The 18,416-nt window shown below is 33.8% G+C and overlaps 1 protein-coding gene across 1 annotated transcript; it reads left to right on the top strand.

Annotated features, from left to right (window-relative positions):
• Nucleotides 1-1,392: 1,392 nt before the first annotated feature.
• Remo (Remoulade) lies at nucleotides 1,393-15,046 on the top strand. Its single transcript, XM_090109259.1, has 9 exons — nucleotides 1,393-1,622; nucleotides 1,737-1,802; nucleotides 2,042-2,257; nucleotides 2,515-3,395; nucleotides 4,245-4,393; nucleotides 4,727-4,921; nucleotides 10,224-10,452; nucleotides 11,404-11,532; nucleotides 12,032-15,046. The coding sequence occupies exons 1-9, from the start codon at nucleotides 1,414-1,416 to the stop codon at nucleotides 14,836-14,838; spliced, it is 4,881 nt and encodes a 1,626-aa protein (XP_089965385.1). The 5' UTR covers nucleotides 1,393-1,413; the 3' UTR covers nucleotides 14,839-15,046.
• The last annotated feature ends 3,370 nt before the right edge of the window (nucleotides 15,047-18,416 follow it).

The following is an 18,416-nucleotide window of genomic DNA, read 5'->3' as shown; positions in this document are numbered from 1 at the left end:
TATCAGTAGTATCTTGGTAGTATCCTACTGACGATCGTGCGCGCATCAAGCATGGCTAGGGTTGCCAACTTTTATTTGAATAAATAGAGTATATCTGATTTTAAAGGAGGTAAATAAAGAGTAAATAAATATTTTTAAAAATGTATTTTTTTGTACTTTTTGCAGTACCTAACAATTTTTCATTATTTTTAAATGAATTATATGAATCCAAACATTCCAAATCTAAATTTATATATTTCAAGAGCTCATTTTCAATTAATTTTTAATGAAGCTCGGTTTCTCTCTTCCCGCCACTTCACATTCATGACCGAAAAGACTCTTTCAGTAAATGCTGAAGTGGCGGGAACAGAGAGTATATAGCTAATCATTTTTTTAAACAAACAAATTCGGACATTTTTTTAAAATAAATTGCCATTTTTCTGCAGTGGACTTTTGCATAAAATCTGTGTTATTCATCAATTCGCCTTGGAGTTCTTTTAAAATAATAACTTCTGAATATAAATTGTCCATGTGTACTAGGTTGATCCAAAAGTAATAATTAAGATAATTGGGTATTTCCTGTGTACATAAAAATATAAAATAACTGTTTCTTGCTTGCTCATGTAGGTACTCACTAGGTTATCACAAAAAAATCATATCAATAGGCCACGTTTCCAAGTACATATTTACATTAATTTCTGTTGGCAACACTGATCTGCTGTACGTCCGCGCTATTCACTGTCCATCTGCACGACGTTCGCGGTGGTGGGGGTGCTCGCTGGATGAAAAATTGGTCGTGCACATCCAGCAAGATAATAATAATAATTATTGACGTACGTCAACACTATTCACTGTCGTTTTGCGTCGTGCATCGTGTATGACCTTGGCGGGACGTACGTCAAGATGGACCGTGAATACGACGCTTTACTTTTTTAAATGGACTGCCTACATTTGGTTCTTTTTTGCGGATAAGATACTAGCTTTTTGAGAATATCCATAGACTAAAAATCAACCTAATTTATATTTCCTAAAAATTATAAAATGAGATAAAAAATTATTCACAATATTTTAAAGTATTCAGGTTTTACATTAATATTTCATTATTACCATTTCTACATGTTGTGTCAAATATAAATTCAATCAATGTTCAATGACAATCGTCAATCAGTCATTGGTCATTTTTACAAATGTCGGCCAAGTGCTTGTGTGTGGATGGATTGTTGTTTATTTTTCTACTATTACAAAATTAAAACCGATGATAAAAGGGAGTCGGGCCGGATTTAGTTCTATTTATCGCTTTAAATTGTCTAAACACTTGCTCTGTAGTTTTCAAAGTGTGTCGTTGGTGTTGTACGGAATTTATGAGGATTGAAGATGTGATTATTTGTCGTATTTGGCTTTGTGCCATCCTGAGGTTTTAAGTTTAAAAGCAAAATGGTTTGGTTTTCGTGTATTATATGGTTTTTAATCGTGGGAAGGTCCGTTGGATTTTGTCCATCGTTATGTTCGTGCAAAGTAATAAAATCGGGTGACAGTGCGCCCGAGCTGGTCCCGAGCGAGTTGAGATGTGGAGGTAACCCTGGCCAGTTGACGGAGCTCAAAGAAATCGACTTGAGCAAACTTTTTACGATTGTTGTAAGCTTGTAAGTATTACTTGATTTTTTAACATTCACAAAAATGTAAATTATGATTGAAGAAAATAGAAATAATGTAATTATTATAGAAAATATTTATAATATAATTAAATTTGGTTTCAGGAACTTATCTAGAAATGCGATTTCAACTTTGTCAAGGGATCTTCATTTACCAAAATTACAAAAGCTGTAAGTATATTATATCCACACAATTACTAATTTGAAATTGATCTTCCTAGCTACATAATTATAACTATTGGTTCCAAATCAAAAGCCCACAAAGTTTTACTATGTTATTTATTGATCAAAGTATAAATTTATTTATTACTTCTTGTTACATGCAGTTCACTATTTCAATTGCCTTTTTTAATTAGGTATTTCCAAAACTACTAAATAAATAAACTTACTATAAACTTTATATTTTACAGAGATCTAAGCAGAAATCAAATAAACTTAATAGAATCAGATGCCTTCTACAACATGACTTCACTGAAAAGACTGGATTTATCACATAATCAAATAAGTAATGTTTACAAAGAAATGTTTAAAGGACTGGTTAATTTGGAACGGTTGAATTTGTCTCGTAATCACATCTCTGCACTTGGAAGTGGGACGTTTGATTATTTAATTGGTTTGAAACAATTGTAAGTGAACATTCTTGTTGCCTTTTTATTGATGTTTTTTTAAAGCTATTTCTTTCCCACAAAAACACAAAAAATAGCTGTAATATAAAGTTCAGGTAATAGATTATAATTACATTCAATATTATTATATCCAACTGTTACCAATTGACCTTTATTTGATGTCACAACAGTCAGGTTTAATGAAATAAAAGTATTGTTTAGGAAATGTTCATATTATCATTGTTAACTTTATAAAATTACCATCATTTTTGTTACAGAGATATTACAGAAAACCCTCTAATATGCAACTGTGATTTACTCTGGCTAGGCGACTGGTCAAGAAATACAAGCGTCAAGTTATTTGGTGGTCCCAAATGTGCATATCCAGAGAACATGGCCGACAAGCCAGTACGAAAACTGAGGATTTTCCTAGATCTCTCTGCATGTGGTAGCGTTCTGCCCGCAAATAGTTTGATTGTGAAACCATCACATGATCAAGTTGTTTTCGAAGGGGATACATTGAGTTTAACATGTAATGCCCCCTTTGCCTCAGTTGTGGCCAAATATGAGTTAAACTGGGTCCATTCAATGCAAGAATGCTGTGGTGACGTAAATATAACAAGCACCGATATGCAAGAAGAAGGCTTGGCTGAAACAACTGTATACTTTCCCTGTATTTCTACCCACCATGCGGGAAATTGGACGTGTTCATATTGTGACCAGAACCACATTAAACACAATTATACAGTACAAATTATAGTTTTATCGAACTTTACGCAATATTGTCCGACAGATAACACAGTGGGGAATAAGGGGTTGTATTCATGGCCGCAGTTATTATTAAATCATACTGCATTTGTGCCTTGTAGGAGCGGTGAAGGCAAAGCGTACAGGCAATGCTTTGATAACGCTACCTGGGGCCAAGCGAATACGACAGAATGTTCTTATATCAGCAATATAACAAAGTTATTGCAACAGTTTGCGTTACTAAACGTCAGTTTAGTGCAATTTTCGGCTATAAATGCTACGGAGAGATTGGCTATGCTGATTGAAGAGAAGACGTATCCGTTGGCCGAAATATCAGATGCAGACGATGTTATGTTTATCGCGGACGCTGTTAAAAACTATATGCAGTATATTGCTGAAGAGAAAGATTTAGGTATGTTATAAGTAGACATTATATGCACAACGGATTATATGCACTAACAAAATGCCAAAATATGCATGCAAATATGCACTAAAAAAGGCCGAAATATACACTAAAAACGACTGATATGCCTAAAATATGCACAATACAAAATCAAAAAACCTTTATTATTTTTATATATTTTAATCAAAGATTGTACAAAAAAAGCGAAGTTTTCTTAAAATTAAGTATAGTTTTTGTGGCAATATACAATTAAGCTTTTTTAGCAAATTTTCGAGCGCAAATTTGTGACGTTTGTCACCACCGAGCCCAGTGTTGCCACCTTTTCGGGGTAAATCTAGGCCTTTTTTTGGAATTCAACCCGTGTTTTAAGTTTTTAGTCCCAAAAGGGTAATCTAGCCCTATTTTCAATGGCTCAAAATTTACTTAAAATGGAACCCACTGTAATTTTTTGCCATTTTACCATGCCAAAATAGGGTTTGTTTACTCGCTGAACGTTCTGGTTGGCTAATAAAGGTTTGTCAACCAATCAAAACTCCCGCTACTTAACGAAATATGCACGATTGGGGAAAAAGGCTAAAATATGCACTAACGGCGTAATTAGAGAGTTATATGCATTTGCATATGCAAACATGCAAATGCATATAATCCGATGTCTAGTTATAAGATTATAAAATGTCACTAAATGTTTTCAAAAATATAATTTATTGATTCAAATTTGTATTTGCTTTATGAAAATGCCATTTTGGGTGTCAATGAGAACAATATATAGTTGTAAATATATTCATAACTGAATGTTTTATGCAAGCAAAATTGTATTTGAAACCTTTTTCTATTTTGTTTAAAAACCTTTCATTCCAGGCTCAGCATTACTAGAAGTGATAGAAGCGTCAATGAACATATCCACATCAGTGATGACTCGCGCGGAAATAATTCATGGATCGTGTACGAACCTAGTGCGAGCTGCAGAGAAAATATCTGCGCACACAGCTAATGTACAAGGGCATAAGGTGAACATTTTATTTTCTAAAAGAAAAAGAAGAAATTCATAATGAACTTAAAAAAATAAATTATAAATAAATATTAATGACAACACTTTTGTAAATCTAAACTATTTAGTCTGTGTTGATAATCTTAATGTGGTAAAATTGTAGGCTAAATAGAAAATAATAAAAATTGAAATCCCCTAAAGCCGAATCTACTTTAAATACTTTCGGGGGTCGTCTTTCCATGTTTTATTTATTGCAAATAATTACTAATCAAATTTTTATTATTTTTCATTTTACCGTTACATGGAAACTTGTTAAATTAGCCAGTTAATAAAATTATCTCCTTATTTTCAGCAAAAACTAGCGATCGAGCGGTTCCCAGCCCGCGAAGGGTTCAGCGGAGTCACGTGTGTATGGTACAGTGCGGAGCGCGGGGGGCGAAGCCCTAAGCGGAGGGAAAGCGAACGACGGTTACATTGCTCGACCACTAATAGGACTGTGGCACCGTTGTTGACTGTTACAGACGCGTTTATATATGCAAGTGTGCAGGTCAGTTTGTAATTTTTTTTTTCAATAGCCGCGTCCAGACCGACCGAGCGCGGCTCGCGAGTCCCGCTCGCGAGCCAATAGTTCGGCCGGTGTGGACGGCGCTCGGGCTTCCTCGGGCGCACGTTGGCTCGGCCGAGCGCCGCTCAGCCCCGAGCCATGCGTTGTCGGTTTTTGGCGATGCTCAAAGGCGGCTCAGTCTGAGCTGCTCGCCCGGTGTGGACGGACTTAACGACGCTCGCGAGCCAGAATCAAAAATGGATAAAGAAGACAGTATTCGCTTAATACAACTTTACGGAAGCTTCAAAATGTTATGGGATTCGAAAGATCCAGATCATTTAAATAAAAATTTCGGTTTTGTTACAATTTTTTAATCCAGATTTTTTGTTTCTTTTTTCTTTTTTTTATGATATATCCAGACAACACAAGCGCCGCAGCAGCTAATAAAACGTGGTTTTCCATCGTTATACGGAGATAAACTGTGCTCAAACCGGCTCACCTTTGCTCGCGAGCGCGGCTCGGAACTTTTCACAAATAGCTCTGGTGCCACGGCTCGCGAGCAGGAAGTCTGAGCGCGGCTCGCGAGCCGCGCTCAGCCGGTCTGGACGCGGCTAATTTGTACAATGCAAATTTGAATTGAATCATAATATTTTTTTTTTAATATTTTTAATATTTGCATATGAAACAACACGGTATTTCTTTATTAGTAAAATTTGTTATCTTTAGTCAATCAAAAAATGCTATGCAGAATGTAGCATAATTATTATATTATCCCACCAACAATTCATTTGACATTTTAATTTATGACAATACATACTACATTGCCACAACTTTGCCAATGTACTGTAGTTTAGAATGAGTTTGATCATGTCTATCCATCAAACATAATATAAATTTAAACCGTACATAATAATAATTAGCCGCTCCGCGACGTTTCACCCCCGTGGCTCCGCTCCTGTTGGTCGTAGCGTGATGATATATAGCCTATAGCCTTCCTCGATAAATGAGCTATCTAACACCGAAAGAATTTTTCAAATCGGACCAGTAGTTCTCGAGCGCGTTCAAACAAACAAACAAACAAACTCTTTAGCTTTATAATATTAGTATAGAATAAAGAATAAAGAATAAAATAATTTTTATTAGGCACACCAAATTACCACCACCAACACGAACAAAAAAAAAAGAAACAATATGAAAATACACTCTTAAATATAATCTAACATAAAAATTAAAACTAAGAATATGATTTGTGTGGCGACTGGCGACCTAAAGGGTAAGGCCGCTCAGCTTATGCTATGCCGATATGGTCAGCATAGCGCTGGTTTTCAGGGCCCCACCAGACAACAAAATGCTTAAGTCTAAAGTGTCTCTCTCTGCTGTTAGATAATAAAACAATTAATTAAGAAATAAAATAATTATACAGGGTGTCACGGACTTCCTATCGTATGCTTAATGGAGCATATAGTGTTTAACCTTCTGATGCTGTAAAAAATATTTATAAAATCCGGTCGTGCAGGAAAAATTATCTCAAAACTTTTCAATAAACTTCGTGTTCGTAACCCTAACTACGCGGATCATACACGCGAGCGTTATACATAATCGGTCATTGACCTCGAACGCTATGCTTAACCTCGAACCTCGAAAATAAATACCTACTGTTTGGATAATATTTTTTAGAGTATACGAGACAAATACACAAGTACACTATCGTTTATTTATACAAATAAAAAAAAAAACGAAAAATTACTTAGTTCCATCGCCTTCTGACCGCACCCTTTTAATATTGAATCATATTTAATCTTTACTTAATTTTTTTATTGAGATACATGCGTATCAATTATTTTTGTACAATGATATTGAAATAAGGTACATAGTACATACCAACTTGTAGAAATTTCAGCAAACAACATGCAGTAGGTAACTAGGTACCTATCACACACTTCACTTCACAACATACTAAAACATTTATTCTTCTAGAAGCACTTTTGAATTGTCATAACATAGTTTTACCAATTAGGTACCGAGCGTATTTTTGTCCGAACCGAACAAAAATACGCTCGAAAACAATTATATCAAACGATATAATTGTTTTCGAGCGTATTTTTGCTCAAACGATAGCAACTTGACACCGAAAGATGAAACAAGCGACTAACAAAAATTTATTTAAAAATTTAAAATTACTTACAAACTTCAATAATAATACGAAAAAACGTACAGTGTGGTTTAGGGATTCGTAGGGAAATGTTTGTAAAAATAGCTATAATAACAATGATTTAGAATACTTACATAATAATATCTGTTCCTTTCAACTTTTGCTAGATGAAACTCAATAATTAAAATATGGTGCCTAAATCTAGATTAGAGTATAAATAGCAACTTAAGGTACCTAAATACCTATTAAATAATAATATTATTCCCAGCATAAAACTTAAAAATATCATTTCATGATAATTTCATATTAAATTATAATATGATTGTATTGTTTCATTTGTAGTTACAAAAGAAAATTGAAAGTAAATAATAAAAAGATAAGTAAAATAAAATATTAAATAAACAACGGAACCATATTTTTAAAAGGCGGCATTTCACAAACGGAAGGCGGCGTTACCTTTGCTAGGTGCACAAAGATACCGCCGCCGGCACGTGTAAGCGTCCGCGTATTTTAACCCTTAATCGGCCATGACTTCAAACAAGTTTATTTAAATACATCAGTACGGGGTTATATCTAGATTAAACAGTAAAATATTGGGTAGCTTATAGGTTTTTTTGGCGGTGGGATATTATTTCCCTATAACCATTAAAATTTTTGTGGGAAATTATTTCCCATATCCATGAACATACATGTGGGAAATAATCTCCCACTTTTGCCGCTTTTTCCCGCGCCTTTACTCGTCGATTTTAACACAGGAACAAAAAATAAAAATGCATCATTAAATTTATTATTTATTGAATATGTATGAATTACTTTTTACTTTACTCAACTTTTTACTTTTTATACCTACTTGGTATCCTTACAGGATAAAGGGAAATATATTCCCACTTGAAGATTTCATGCACGGCTACAGGGTATTAATTTCCCACCATTTTTTAAATTAGAAAAAATAACCCAAAGTAACAGCTTTCGTACGTTATTTTGTTTATATTTGATAAATAACACGTTCTTCTTTACGAATTATAAACAATTGCATATTTACAGGAATTTTCTGGGCGTAGATCCAAAAACTATCTTGAATTTCGGGAAAAAACGGTCGTTTTAATGAACTTTTTACTTCGATTGTCTACTGACATTCACAGGTGACGTTTAGAAAGAAGTTTTACTATAAAAAAATTAAAAGAACTATCTATCTTAAGGTGCGTTCCTTAAATTTTACCGTATCTTTAAAAATACAAAAAATAATAATTAATTTGTGGGCAATGCCGAGGTGAGAAAATAATATCCCCATGGCTTATTAAGGGTTAATAATTGCACAAATTTTGTTAAATTGTTAGTGCTCCACCAAACGTCTTAGCGTAAGGGGCTGTGGCCTGTGGGCTGTGATAGGTCTGCGCGGGAGATTTGGGATCGTTCGTCGTAATTCGTATTTTGTGTTTATAATAATTAGTTAAAGTTATTAAAGCAGTGATTGTATAAATCCGTAAGATAATGTATTTAAGTAGTTACGAGATTTTCTTATGTTACTTAGTTATTTTAAGAAGTGATTGATATTTGGAGTAGTAGGTATTCAATACATTATGTAATATTTGTTTACCTTCTTCACTCATCATAAGTCATCATTGTGCAATATGTATTACGATCCTGTGATTCCTGTGCATGATAATCGGGTGAGTGTTTGCATTTTGAAACCGTTGATTTCTTCTAGTAAATATGACACCGTGTGCATGTAATTTTTGTTTACGACACATCTAATTAACTACTAAAAATCATAAGTAAAACATACTTTCTATTTCTTAAATCAAAGTATTAGGTATTATTCATTTTCACTAATAATTATTAATTTAATAGCTTTAACCCAAATGGCAAATAGGGTAAGGTCGTATAATTATCAATAATTATTAATTATTAATATTTTAGACTTATTTTATTAAATAAATAAATTTATTATTTAGCCTTCACAACTGAGTAGGTACTATTATTACAATAATTATTTTGTCAGTAATCTTAATTATGTAGGTAGTTGTTATGACTTATGAGTTTGAGGGAGTCGTACTTTATTTTTATCGTTATGAAAACTTTGATACTTAAATATTTTTTTGTTGTTTACAGAACGTGTTGTTATGTGTATTAGCTTAATGAAGTTTTTCGATTCATGAAAAATCTAAAGACTTCCTCGTAAAATTATAAGTATAAGTAAATATGTACCTAGTAAAGCAAAAGAAAAAAACACATTGCATAATGCAGACAAAAAATAAGGATTAAAATATGTAAAAAGTATTAAAAGGGCGCGACCGCGGTCAGTTTCAGTTTTTTTTTTGGTATAAATAAACGATTGTGTACTTGTGTATTTGTCTCGTATACTCTAAAAAATATTATCCAAACAGTAGGTACATATTTATTTTCGAGGTTCGAGGTTAAGCATAGCGTTCGAGGTCAATGATCCGCGTAGTTAGGGTTACGAACACGAAGTTTATTGAAAAGTTTTGAGATAATTTTTCCTGCACGACCGGATTTTATAAATATTTTTTACAGCATCAGAAGGTTAAACACTATATGCTCCATTAAGCATACGATAGGAAGTCCGTGACACCCTGTATATGTTTGCATGTATAGAATATAATATATTGCGGTTATTTTACCCATATTGTGAAATACATATACTTATATACATATATATATATATATATATATATATATATATATTTACATAATAATAAATAACCACAGTTTATAAATACATATAAGGAATTAAAAGAATACAACTATATTGCATACTATATAATACGTATATATTATAATAATAATAATCTGTTATATACAACGCAACTAAGGTTTTCCGACGAATTCGTTAATCAAATGTTTTTTATATTTATTCTTAAAAGAATTTTTAGATATTGACTCACGTATCGGCGGCGGTAGATTATTCCAACACTTAGTTGCGTTGTATACAAAGCTGCCTCTAAAGGCGGTTGTATGGTATCTGGGCATAATCATCATGTATGTTGATGCTCTTGTGAAGTGTGAGCCATCACCTACCCACCTAAGTTTATTAAAAAGGTATTTTGGTATCTGTGACGTCACCACCTCAAAAAGCATCACAGCAAAGTGAAGGCGCCTGCGTCTTTATAGATTATATAACATCCCTTCCAGATCCCTCAATCACTTCTCTATAGCACATCAGACTCCGGTCTCCTCCTACAAAGCAAGCCACAAGAGTTAGTAGTATCGTTCTACGAAGACGCTTCACTGTTCCCCCTTCTACCAGAGGTAGACGAGGGACCAATAAGAGGACATAGATCTAAGGATTATTATGGGAGGAGTACTAAAAGAGAGGATATGAATATGGAGATCACTTCGCCAGTGGTTGGGTTTCAACTTGGTAAGAAAATTTCGCTATTTTAGTAACTAGCTTTCTGCCCGCCCGCGGCTTTGTCTGCTTGGTCTAAAACTTAACAAATTATATTATGCTAAAACTTATCTCGACAATATCGACAACAGATGTTTTTAAAAAAAAATCTTTTGCGTAATTTTAAAGATCTAAGCGTATAGACAAATATAACTTGATAAACTCAATTTCACGTTTTTTTTAATCCATGTATACTTTTTCGAGTTATTTTTTTAATTTTACTATTAAAGCGACTCGATATAGACCCACTTCAAACGGACAGATTTAATTCAAACTTTGTACACTTGCCGGATCAGTGTCAATACAATAATACCACAAATTAGAGAGTTTTTGTTGTACTATATGACTTATTTGTACACAAGGATCAGTGACAATACAAAAAAAATCATAAGTTTAAGCCTGTTTTTTGACGTATCTTATGTTGTATTTTCTAGTGTTTGATTTTACGCGAGTATTATACATTTAGTAATTAAAGACTTTTTAACGGATTTTAAACGCGATTTATTCGATATTTTTATGTAAAAGAATAAAATCGCGTTTAAAATCCGTTAAAAAGTCTTTAATTTCTCAATGTATAATACTCGCGTAAAATCAAACACTAGAAAATACTATGTATCTCCATTGAGATAATATTACTATGTATGGAGGAGACACCACAAACAAAATCTGTGCGCAATTTTTTTGCCCTAACTAAGTTTTAAAAATTATTATCTAGTTAGGTACTTACCGATGAATTAATTGTGCATGTATTATTTGTGCAATATCGTAACATACACGAAGGCATATTTGATTCGTTTCACTTTAAAACAAATAAAAAATAAGCGTGCAGTTAAGCCATATGGCTTATGAGCGGAACATAAGTGATGTAGGCGGTGTCGTCTCCATATGTATATCTCAATGTGTATCTCATGTTTTTTCCCACAGACGACGTATCAATGCACGGCTCGTTGCTGGAGCCGATAATAGTGACGGTGCGTGCGGGGGGCGGGGCGGGGGACGCGCGGGCCGCGCTGTGGGACCGGGGGGGGAGGCGGTGGACTGATAACACGTCGGGTATGTGCACACACACAAACTGTCTGTGACAGACATACAAACATAGAAATATATATAGTGTACACACAAATACACGCACTGGCATACGCACACGCACACACATACATACACGCACTTAAATACATATATTACGATTGAAGCGTAAAAATTGTTCACAATATTGTTCACAATACATCCTGATCACAATTACACACCTACAACATGAAATTCATGTTAAGATATTCATAAAAACGCTCACATCGCATTGTGACAATCATAAAAATAACACATAGCGAAATCATAATCGTGGCCGACATATTAATCGATGACGACGTTTTGTGATAATAATTAAGAAAAACATATGGTAATTAAGAAAAGACATGATTGGTTTACCATAACACGGCAGACTTTTTCTTAGTATCACTTACACAATTCGTCCATTTTTCAATAAATTTATTTAAAAAAAGTGATTATTGAAAAAATAAAATCTCATTAAACGTCAAATTATTTTTCGTTTCAGATTGCCGAGTATCACACGTGGTGTCTGAAATGATTATAATAAGTTGTACGCGCTTAGCCTATGTGGGTCTATTACAAAACGTAGAAACTGGTATATACGGGGCGAGAACAGACGGCGCGCGTTTCAAAGTGTCCCATCCCGCTGTGTATGTCGGGAGCCTTATTCTTATAGGTTGCGTTAGTTGCGCAACTCTCACATACATTATGTGCTATCCCGCGATACAAATGGCGAAGAAAACCAAACACGCCCTAATAAACACATGGATAGCTATCGGATTGCTCTGTTTCTTATATACCTTGGGTATTTACCAAACGGAAGACATCAAACTGTGTCAAATACTCGGTCTTTTGATTCATTATTTGTCGCTATGCTGTTTGCTATGGATGTGTGTGTCAGCCAGTAATATGTATAAATGGGTGACGAAAACTCACAATCCTGTAAGGTCGCCTGAAGATGAAATCCCACCAGATATACCGATTCAGAAACCTATTTTAGGCTTGTATTTAGTAGGATGGGGGATAGCTTTGATTGTATGCGGGATTTCGGGAGCGGTTAACTTAAAAGATTACGCGGGTTATTCTCAGTGCTTTTTGAGCACAGCACCAGCTTTGAGTGCCTTATTCATACCTGGAGCGATTCTGCTTATGTTCTTAACGATTTTGTTCTTGTTAATTCGGTGTACGATACGCAGTATGAACGTACAACTGTCTGAAGGTACTCAAGCAACAGAAAATGTTGATTTGGAGATGTGGGAACCTAATCAGGCCAATGATGCTGAGAGACGCAGTATTAAATCGGCTGCCGATTCAGAAATAGATGACGTTGAACATACACCAATAATACAGTTACGAGCTCAAGTGATTGTGCTATGTTTATACATGTCCGTTTGGACTTGTGGTGCTGTAGCCGTGTATAGACCATTACCAGCGTATTTGCCATACCAAGAAGATATATGTAGCATTGTATATGCTGTCTGTGCCACAGTATTGGGCACTTTCATTTTGTTCTTCTATGGCATAGCGAGAAGTGACGTTAGAGCGCAATGGTCAATGATGCATTGTTACCTACAATCGAGCAAACAGTGCTGTAGGAATCGAAGCGTGTTCGATACAAACCACAGAGCTCTGCCGAATCAAACGTCCACCGCACCCGTTTCGCAGATACCAGGCGATAATAGATCGAGATCCGGTAGTAGGAGCTCCAATAGAACTAACTCGAAAACAAATAATAGTGGTACTTACAAAGCAGGAGCAGAATTAAACGGACAAACATTGCAGAAAGATCTTAAAAATATCAACGGAAAGACCCCCAATATCAATCTAGTTGTGTTGCACAGACAGCAATATAGATCAAATAATTCTATGATGACGTACCCCGATAGTAATAATTTCGTACCAGAGATGTTCTATAATCCAAACCAAATTAACGTAGCCAAGAAATTCTTCAAGAAACAAAGACAGAGTATGAAGAGAAATTGCTTAGAACTACCCTTACGAAGAGATTGTGACGAAGAATCAAATATTTCCCTACCATTGCCTTCAAAAGAGGCATATAATGGTATTGCAAATATGATGAAGTCTGGTACGAAAGTGAACAACACGAATTTGCATGTAGATAAAACAAATAATGGCATAAAGGAGACCCGTAACGCAGTCAATCCAAACTTGTTGGAGGACGAATCTAAAGACTTTAAAAGTTATTCCACAGTTAAGAAATCGTGGAACAGAAATGACGATTCCAAGCCTGGAAGAGATCAAATAATGAACATATATACAAATGTTCCTGAGACGCAAGTGCCACAACATCAAGTGGTCAAAGCTAATGTACAGAAACCATTAAATGGACAAAGGAATAGCGTATCAGAAGAATGTCTGCAAAGTCATGCCAATGACCAGCCCGAAATGCGCACAATATCCCAGCAATGTAGTCTAGAATACAGTTCAGCTTCCGAAATGGCCATGCCGCATACATGCTCCGACCAAACTATCAACACGCATTCAGAAATGACCTCGCTACAAGAAACGCACAGTGCCTTATGTTCTACTAACGAAATCACAGACACGGAAAGTTTCGGCCAATACATTGACTACTTACAGCCAAATAAGAATCAAGAAAATAAAGACGGAGTCGACAAATCTTTGCAAGATATTTCTGAAGAATGTACAATGCACAGCGATGATATAAATCGATCTAGTACGCCCCAGGATGTCGTATGTTTGGGAGAGATGGATAACTTACTACAAAATCAGGAAGATATAGAAGGTTCTAAAGAAAAACTTGACGGTGGTAAAGAGGAGTATTTCATGGCGAAAACGACGTACGATTTTGAGACTTGCAGTACAAATGCGAGCGAACAAGGCTTTGAAAACGAAAGCGACATTTATTGTCCAAACTACCAAGTCTCAGAAGTGAGCATACGAAGTCACGGCTTATACGCCCCTTCGCCATCGTCAATGTGTCCAAATGAAATAAGCTTCAGCAACGAAGACGTATCAACGATAGAGAGTCAATACGTGAACTACGACCCGGGGTGGCGGAAAACAATAAAAAATAATCCAAAATTGGGCAAATACGTTCCAACGCCAGCGTTGAGTTGTCCAGAAGTTAATTGTGAGAGTCCTGTGTCGTTTTCTAGCGATTTAGATGAATTGTACACGCAAATAACAAGTAGAGATAAGGAAAGGATACCTCGTAAGGAACAGTTGGACGTGACGGTTAATAGTGACGTGACGCTCAAACCTGACAGTGACAGTTGTGTGAGCGAAGCCGTGTCTGATGTAGAGAGGAAAGGGGAAACTACTGTGTAGCTAACGTTTGCCAGAAATTCTGGTTTGAAGTCTGCATGCTCTTGCGTAAAGAACTTTTGAAGTACAGCAAATTGTTCTCGATTTTCTTTAGTGTTTCATTAACACAAATAACAAGTGCGACTATTTCTCGGGGTTTTATGTCGAATAAGAACAAAAATGTTTACTACTCAAGTGAAAATTAAAATAGAATGTTACCATTTTCGGACATTTTATTGTATAGTCGTTTATGCATTTTATTCTAAATTTTTATTTGCGGATTGAAATGATCACTGCCAAGTAATAATTACTAACATAGAATTAGGAATTTTGGAATGTTACAATTTGTTTAACGTATTTGACAAATTTTTGTATATTTTTATGTGCCATTTGTTTTAAGTTTGTATAAAGTAATTTTAAGTTGTAATTTATGTACATTTCTTTATTTTTAAGCCTTTTTGCAATTTTAATTTGTTAAAAATTACGATAAATGTGACGCAATCCAAATAATAAACATGGGTTTGAAGAATTTTTAAAGAATATAAAAAATCGAGGTATGAATAAAAGGTACTGGAATTTTCTTTAGAATATTTAATACCAACTCTTGTAACATATTTATTTGGTCATAAAATATTTGAAAAAACATCTTTGTAGCAGCTAATTTTGAAATAGTACACCGATATAGTAGACCTTTTATTGACACTATTGAATTAGCTGCATAGATAATCTAAAGTTAAAGAAATCGAGTAAAAAAACAAAGATATTATGAGTAAAAAGATTTAGATAGGTTGTTAGTGCTCCGGGCGTGGAAATGTGGCTAATTAGCCATGTTATAAGTACCTCAGTTGTCTCTTTTTGTCTCATGATAATTGAAATATGCCATCTAAGTTTTACGTCTAATCGGGCGCCATTTTTGATGATCGAAAGTTGTGTTGGTAACCTGTCTACACATTTTTACTCATAATATCATTGTTCAAATAGATAATTTTGTACAGTAAAAATGTTTGGATTAGATATTATATCGGGTTGTTTCGGCTTATTGTCGCTGTGTAAATTATAATATGTATTAAGCGCGTCACACACGGTGAAGATACTATAATATTTTATCTTAAGATACGGTGATATTTTGATGACCCACAAAATTTCGGGTCAGTTGTAACACGATGGCGGTTCTACAGGGGTCTTAGTACGCAATGACAAAAAGAAAAATGATGGTCAGAACGCTGATACCTGATACCTTAAGATACTGTAATATAAAATATCACCGTATCTTAAGATAAAATATTATAGTATCTTCACCGTGTGTGACGCGCTTTAGTGTTAAGACAGATCGATGTGCCAAATTTATCGGATTGTTGGTGATTTTATGCCTTTTCGGTGTTAGAGATTTGACTGATTTTTATCTTCGCCTTACTTCTAGTCTTTTTGACGGTTTATTTTACGTTTATACAAAATTAACTGAAATAATTTTTCTTTCATCGTGACGTCAGTTGGATTTAGATTTCGTAATAAATTGTATTATACACACTGGTCTTCCAAAGCATAAATTCATACTGAGTTTATTGGGACAGTTTTTTGTGCCTTTCGGCTGTATTGAAGGCTAATAATAAATCTTTTTCTGATCTCATTTCTCATGTTTTTTCGATTGACATCAACCAATTTGTATTTAGATAAATAACGATATAAATATATAATATCAATGTTTTACGTTATCGAAGTAATATGTAGATTGTATAGTGTTTATAAACATGTATGTAGTAGAATTTTAATTATTTCAGGCATTGGCTTTGTGGCGGTTAAATGTTTTATGAAAATGTGTTGCTATAATTGCATTGATGTTGGCTTGTTAAAGGGATATTCTAAATTGTATATCTTGTATTTATGTAAAAAATCGGTAAAATTGTGAAATTGTAAACAAAAAGGTTCAATATTGGCTGCTGGAAGGTAAAATTAGAAATCTTAGTGTATGTCAACATCACCTCTAATCGCAAAAATGACTACAAAAGCTATTACTAATAATGTATGATATTAATTATTGTAATTGATTTTTTTAGTAATTATGTTTCAATCCAACTTCTCGTTATGTTTAACCGTCACAAAATTAACTGTCTGGTTATATAACGTGCAGTTAAATGCACATATACACAATTGTTTTGATAAATATTACCGATTTGTGAATATAATATATGAATAGAAAATTTATAAACGGTTAGCTTTTTGTGGGCATATTGCATAATAAAAAGCATTTGCACTTTATAAGATGTTTTATTTCAAAACCATTTTATTACATTATAATTAGGAACATAAATATTTCTTTGGTTTATTAAAAGAGATGTTTCAAAGGGCTTGTTATACGAAGTAGTAAAAAGTTTATGTAATAATTTATTAAAAAAAAAAGCGATATGTCAAAATTGACATTTCCCGCATATAGATCTTGTTTATGTTATTTTGAACTGATGTGATCTTTTGTTTTAAAAATGATTTACATCATTTCTAATAATAATAATATCGTAAAATAAAAGAATATATAGTTTCATATATATCTAGATATACAAAGTTCAAATCCAAGCCGCACGATTTTGAAACATCTCCCTAATTTAAAACTTAAAATTAATACATTATACATATTGACATGGAAACAAAAGAAATGTAATAATATACTTAACTACAAATTATAAAACCTTATCACTATGTTTACAAAATATTATTATTTATTATACATACATGCATTATATGGAATAACATGCATTTCACTTCATTATCATGTATGCAAAAATACATTTTTTTATCACTTTGAACTCCTATCAGTGAGGTTGAGTATTGAACTATATAACTTGTGATTAAGAAAATTAATAATTAATTTTAATTGCAGTTATGATAGATAAAATGGAATCACATGTATGTGAGAATGTCATGTATTAGAATGCATGATGAAGACATGTTTTGTCCCCATACCATGATTTCGTAAGCAGTATTATATCTAGTGTGGAAAAAGGACAGCGCTATATAGGTCTCCATCTCTTTCCCACGCTGAAAATAATACTGCTATCAGACATCATGGTAACACTTCTTTAAATTTGATACGATTACGATTTGGCGAGAAATTGTAACGATCAAAAAATAAAAGTAAATTTTTTAGGACTTATAAAATATATTTATTTATAACTAGCTGCGCTCCGCGATTTCACGCGCGTGGCTCCGCTCCTGTTGGTCTTAGCGTGATGATATATAGCCTTTAGCCTTCCTCGATGAATGGGCTATCTAACAGCGAAAGAATTTTTCAAATCGGACCAGTAGTTCCTGAGATAAGCGCGTTCAAACAAACGAACAAACTCTTCAGCTTTATAATATTAGTATAGATTTATAATCTGTGGATAATAATCTCAATGTATAAAACTACATAGTTGACCCAATCGTGTCGCACGCATGATACGGAATTATAAAGGTTAATTATTATGATATAATTTGAGTTATTTAAGTACCTAACAAGATTATTTGTACAAAAAAATGCTTAAGCTTATATTTTGATTTAAAAAATGTTTCTTGGATTATAACTTACATTACCTACATTATTATTATAATTTATTTCATTACCTACATTA

This window comes from Colias eurytheme, chromosome 14, assembly GCF_061535395.1.
Source record: "Colias eurytheme isolate Ceu_HAF_F1 chromosome 14, ilColEury1 Martin Lab GWU primary, whole genome shotgun sequence".
Taxonomy (NCBI): Eukaryota; Metazoa; Arthropoda; class Insecta; order Lepidoptera; family Pieridae; genus Colias; species Colias eurytheme.
The sequence above is the reverse complement of the archived record's forward strand: the minus strand, read 5'-3'. Positions and strand labels throughout refer to the sequence as shown.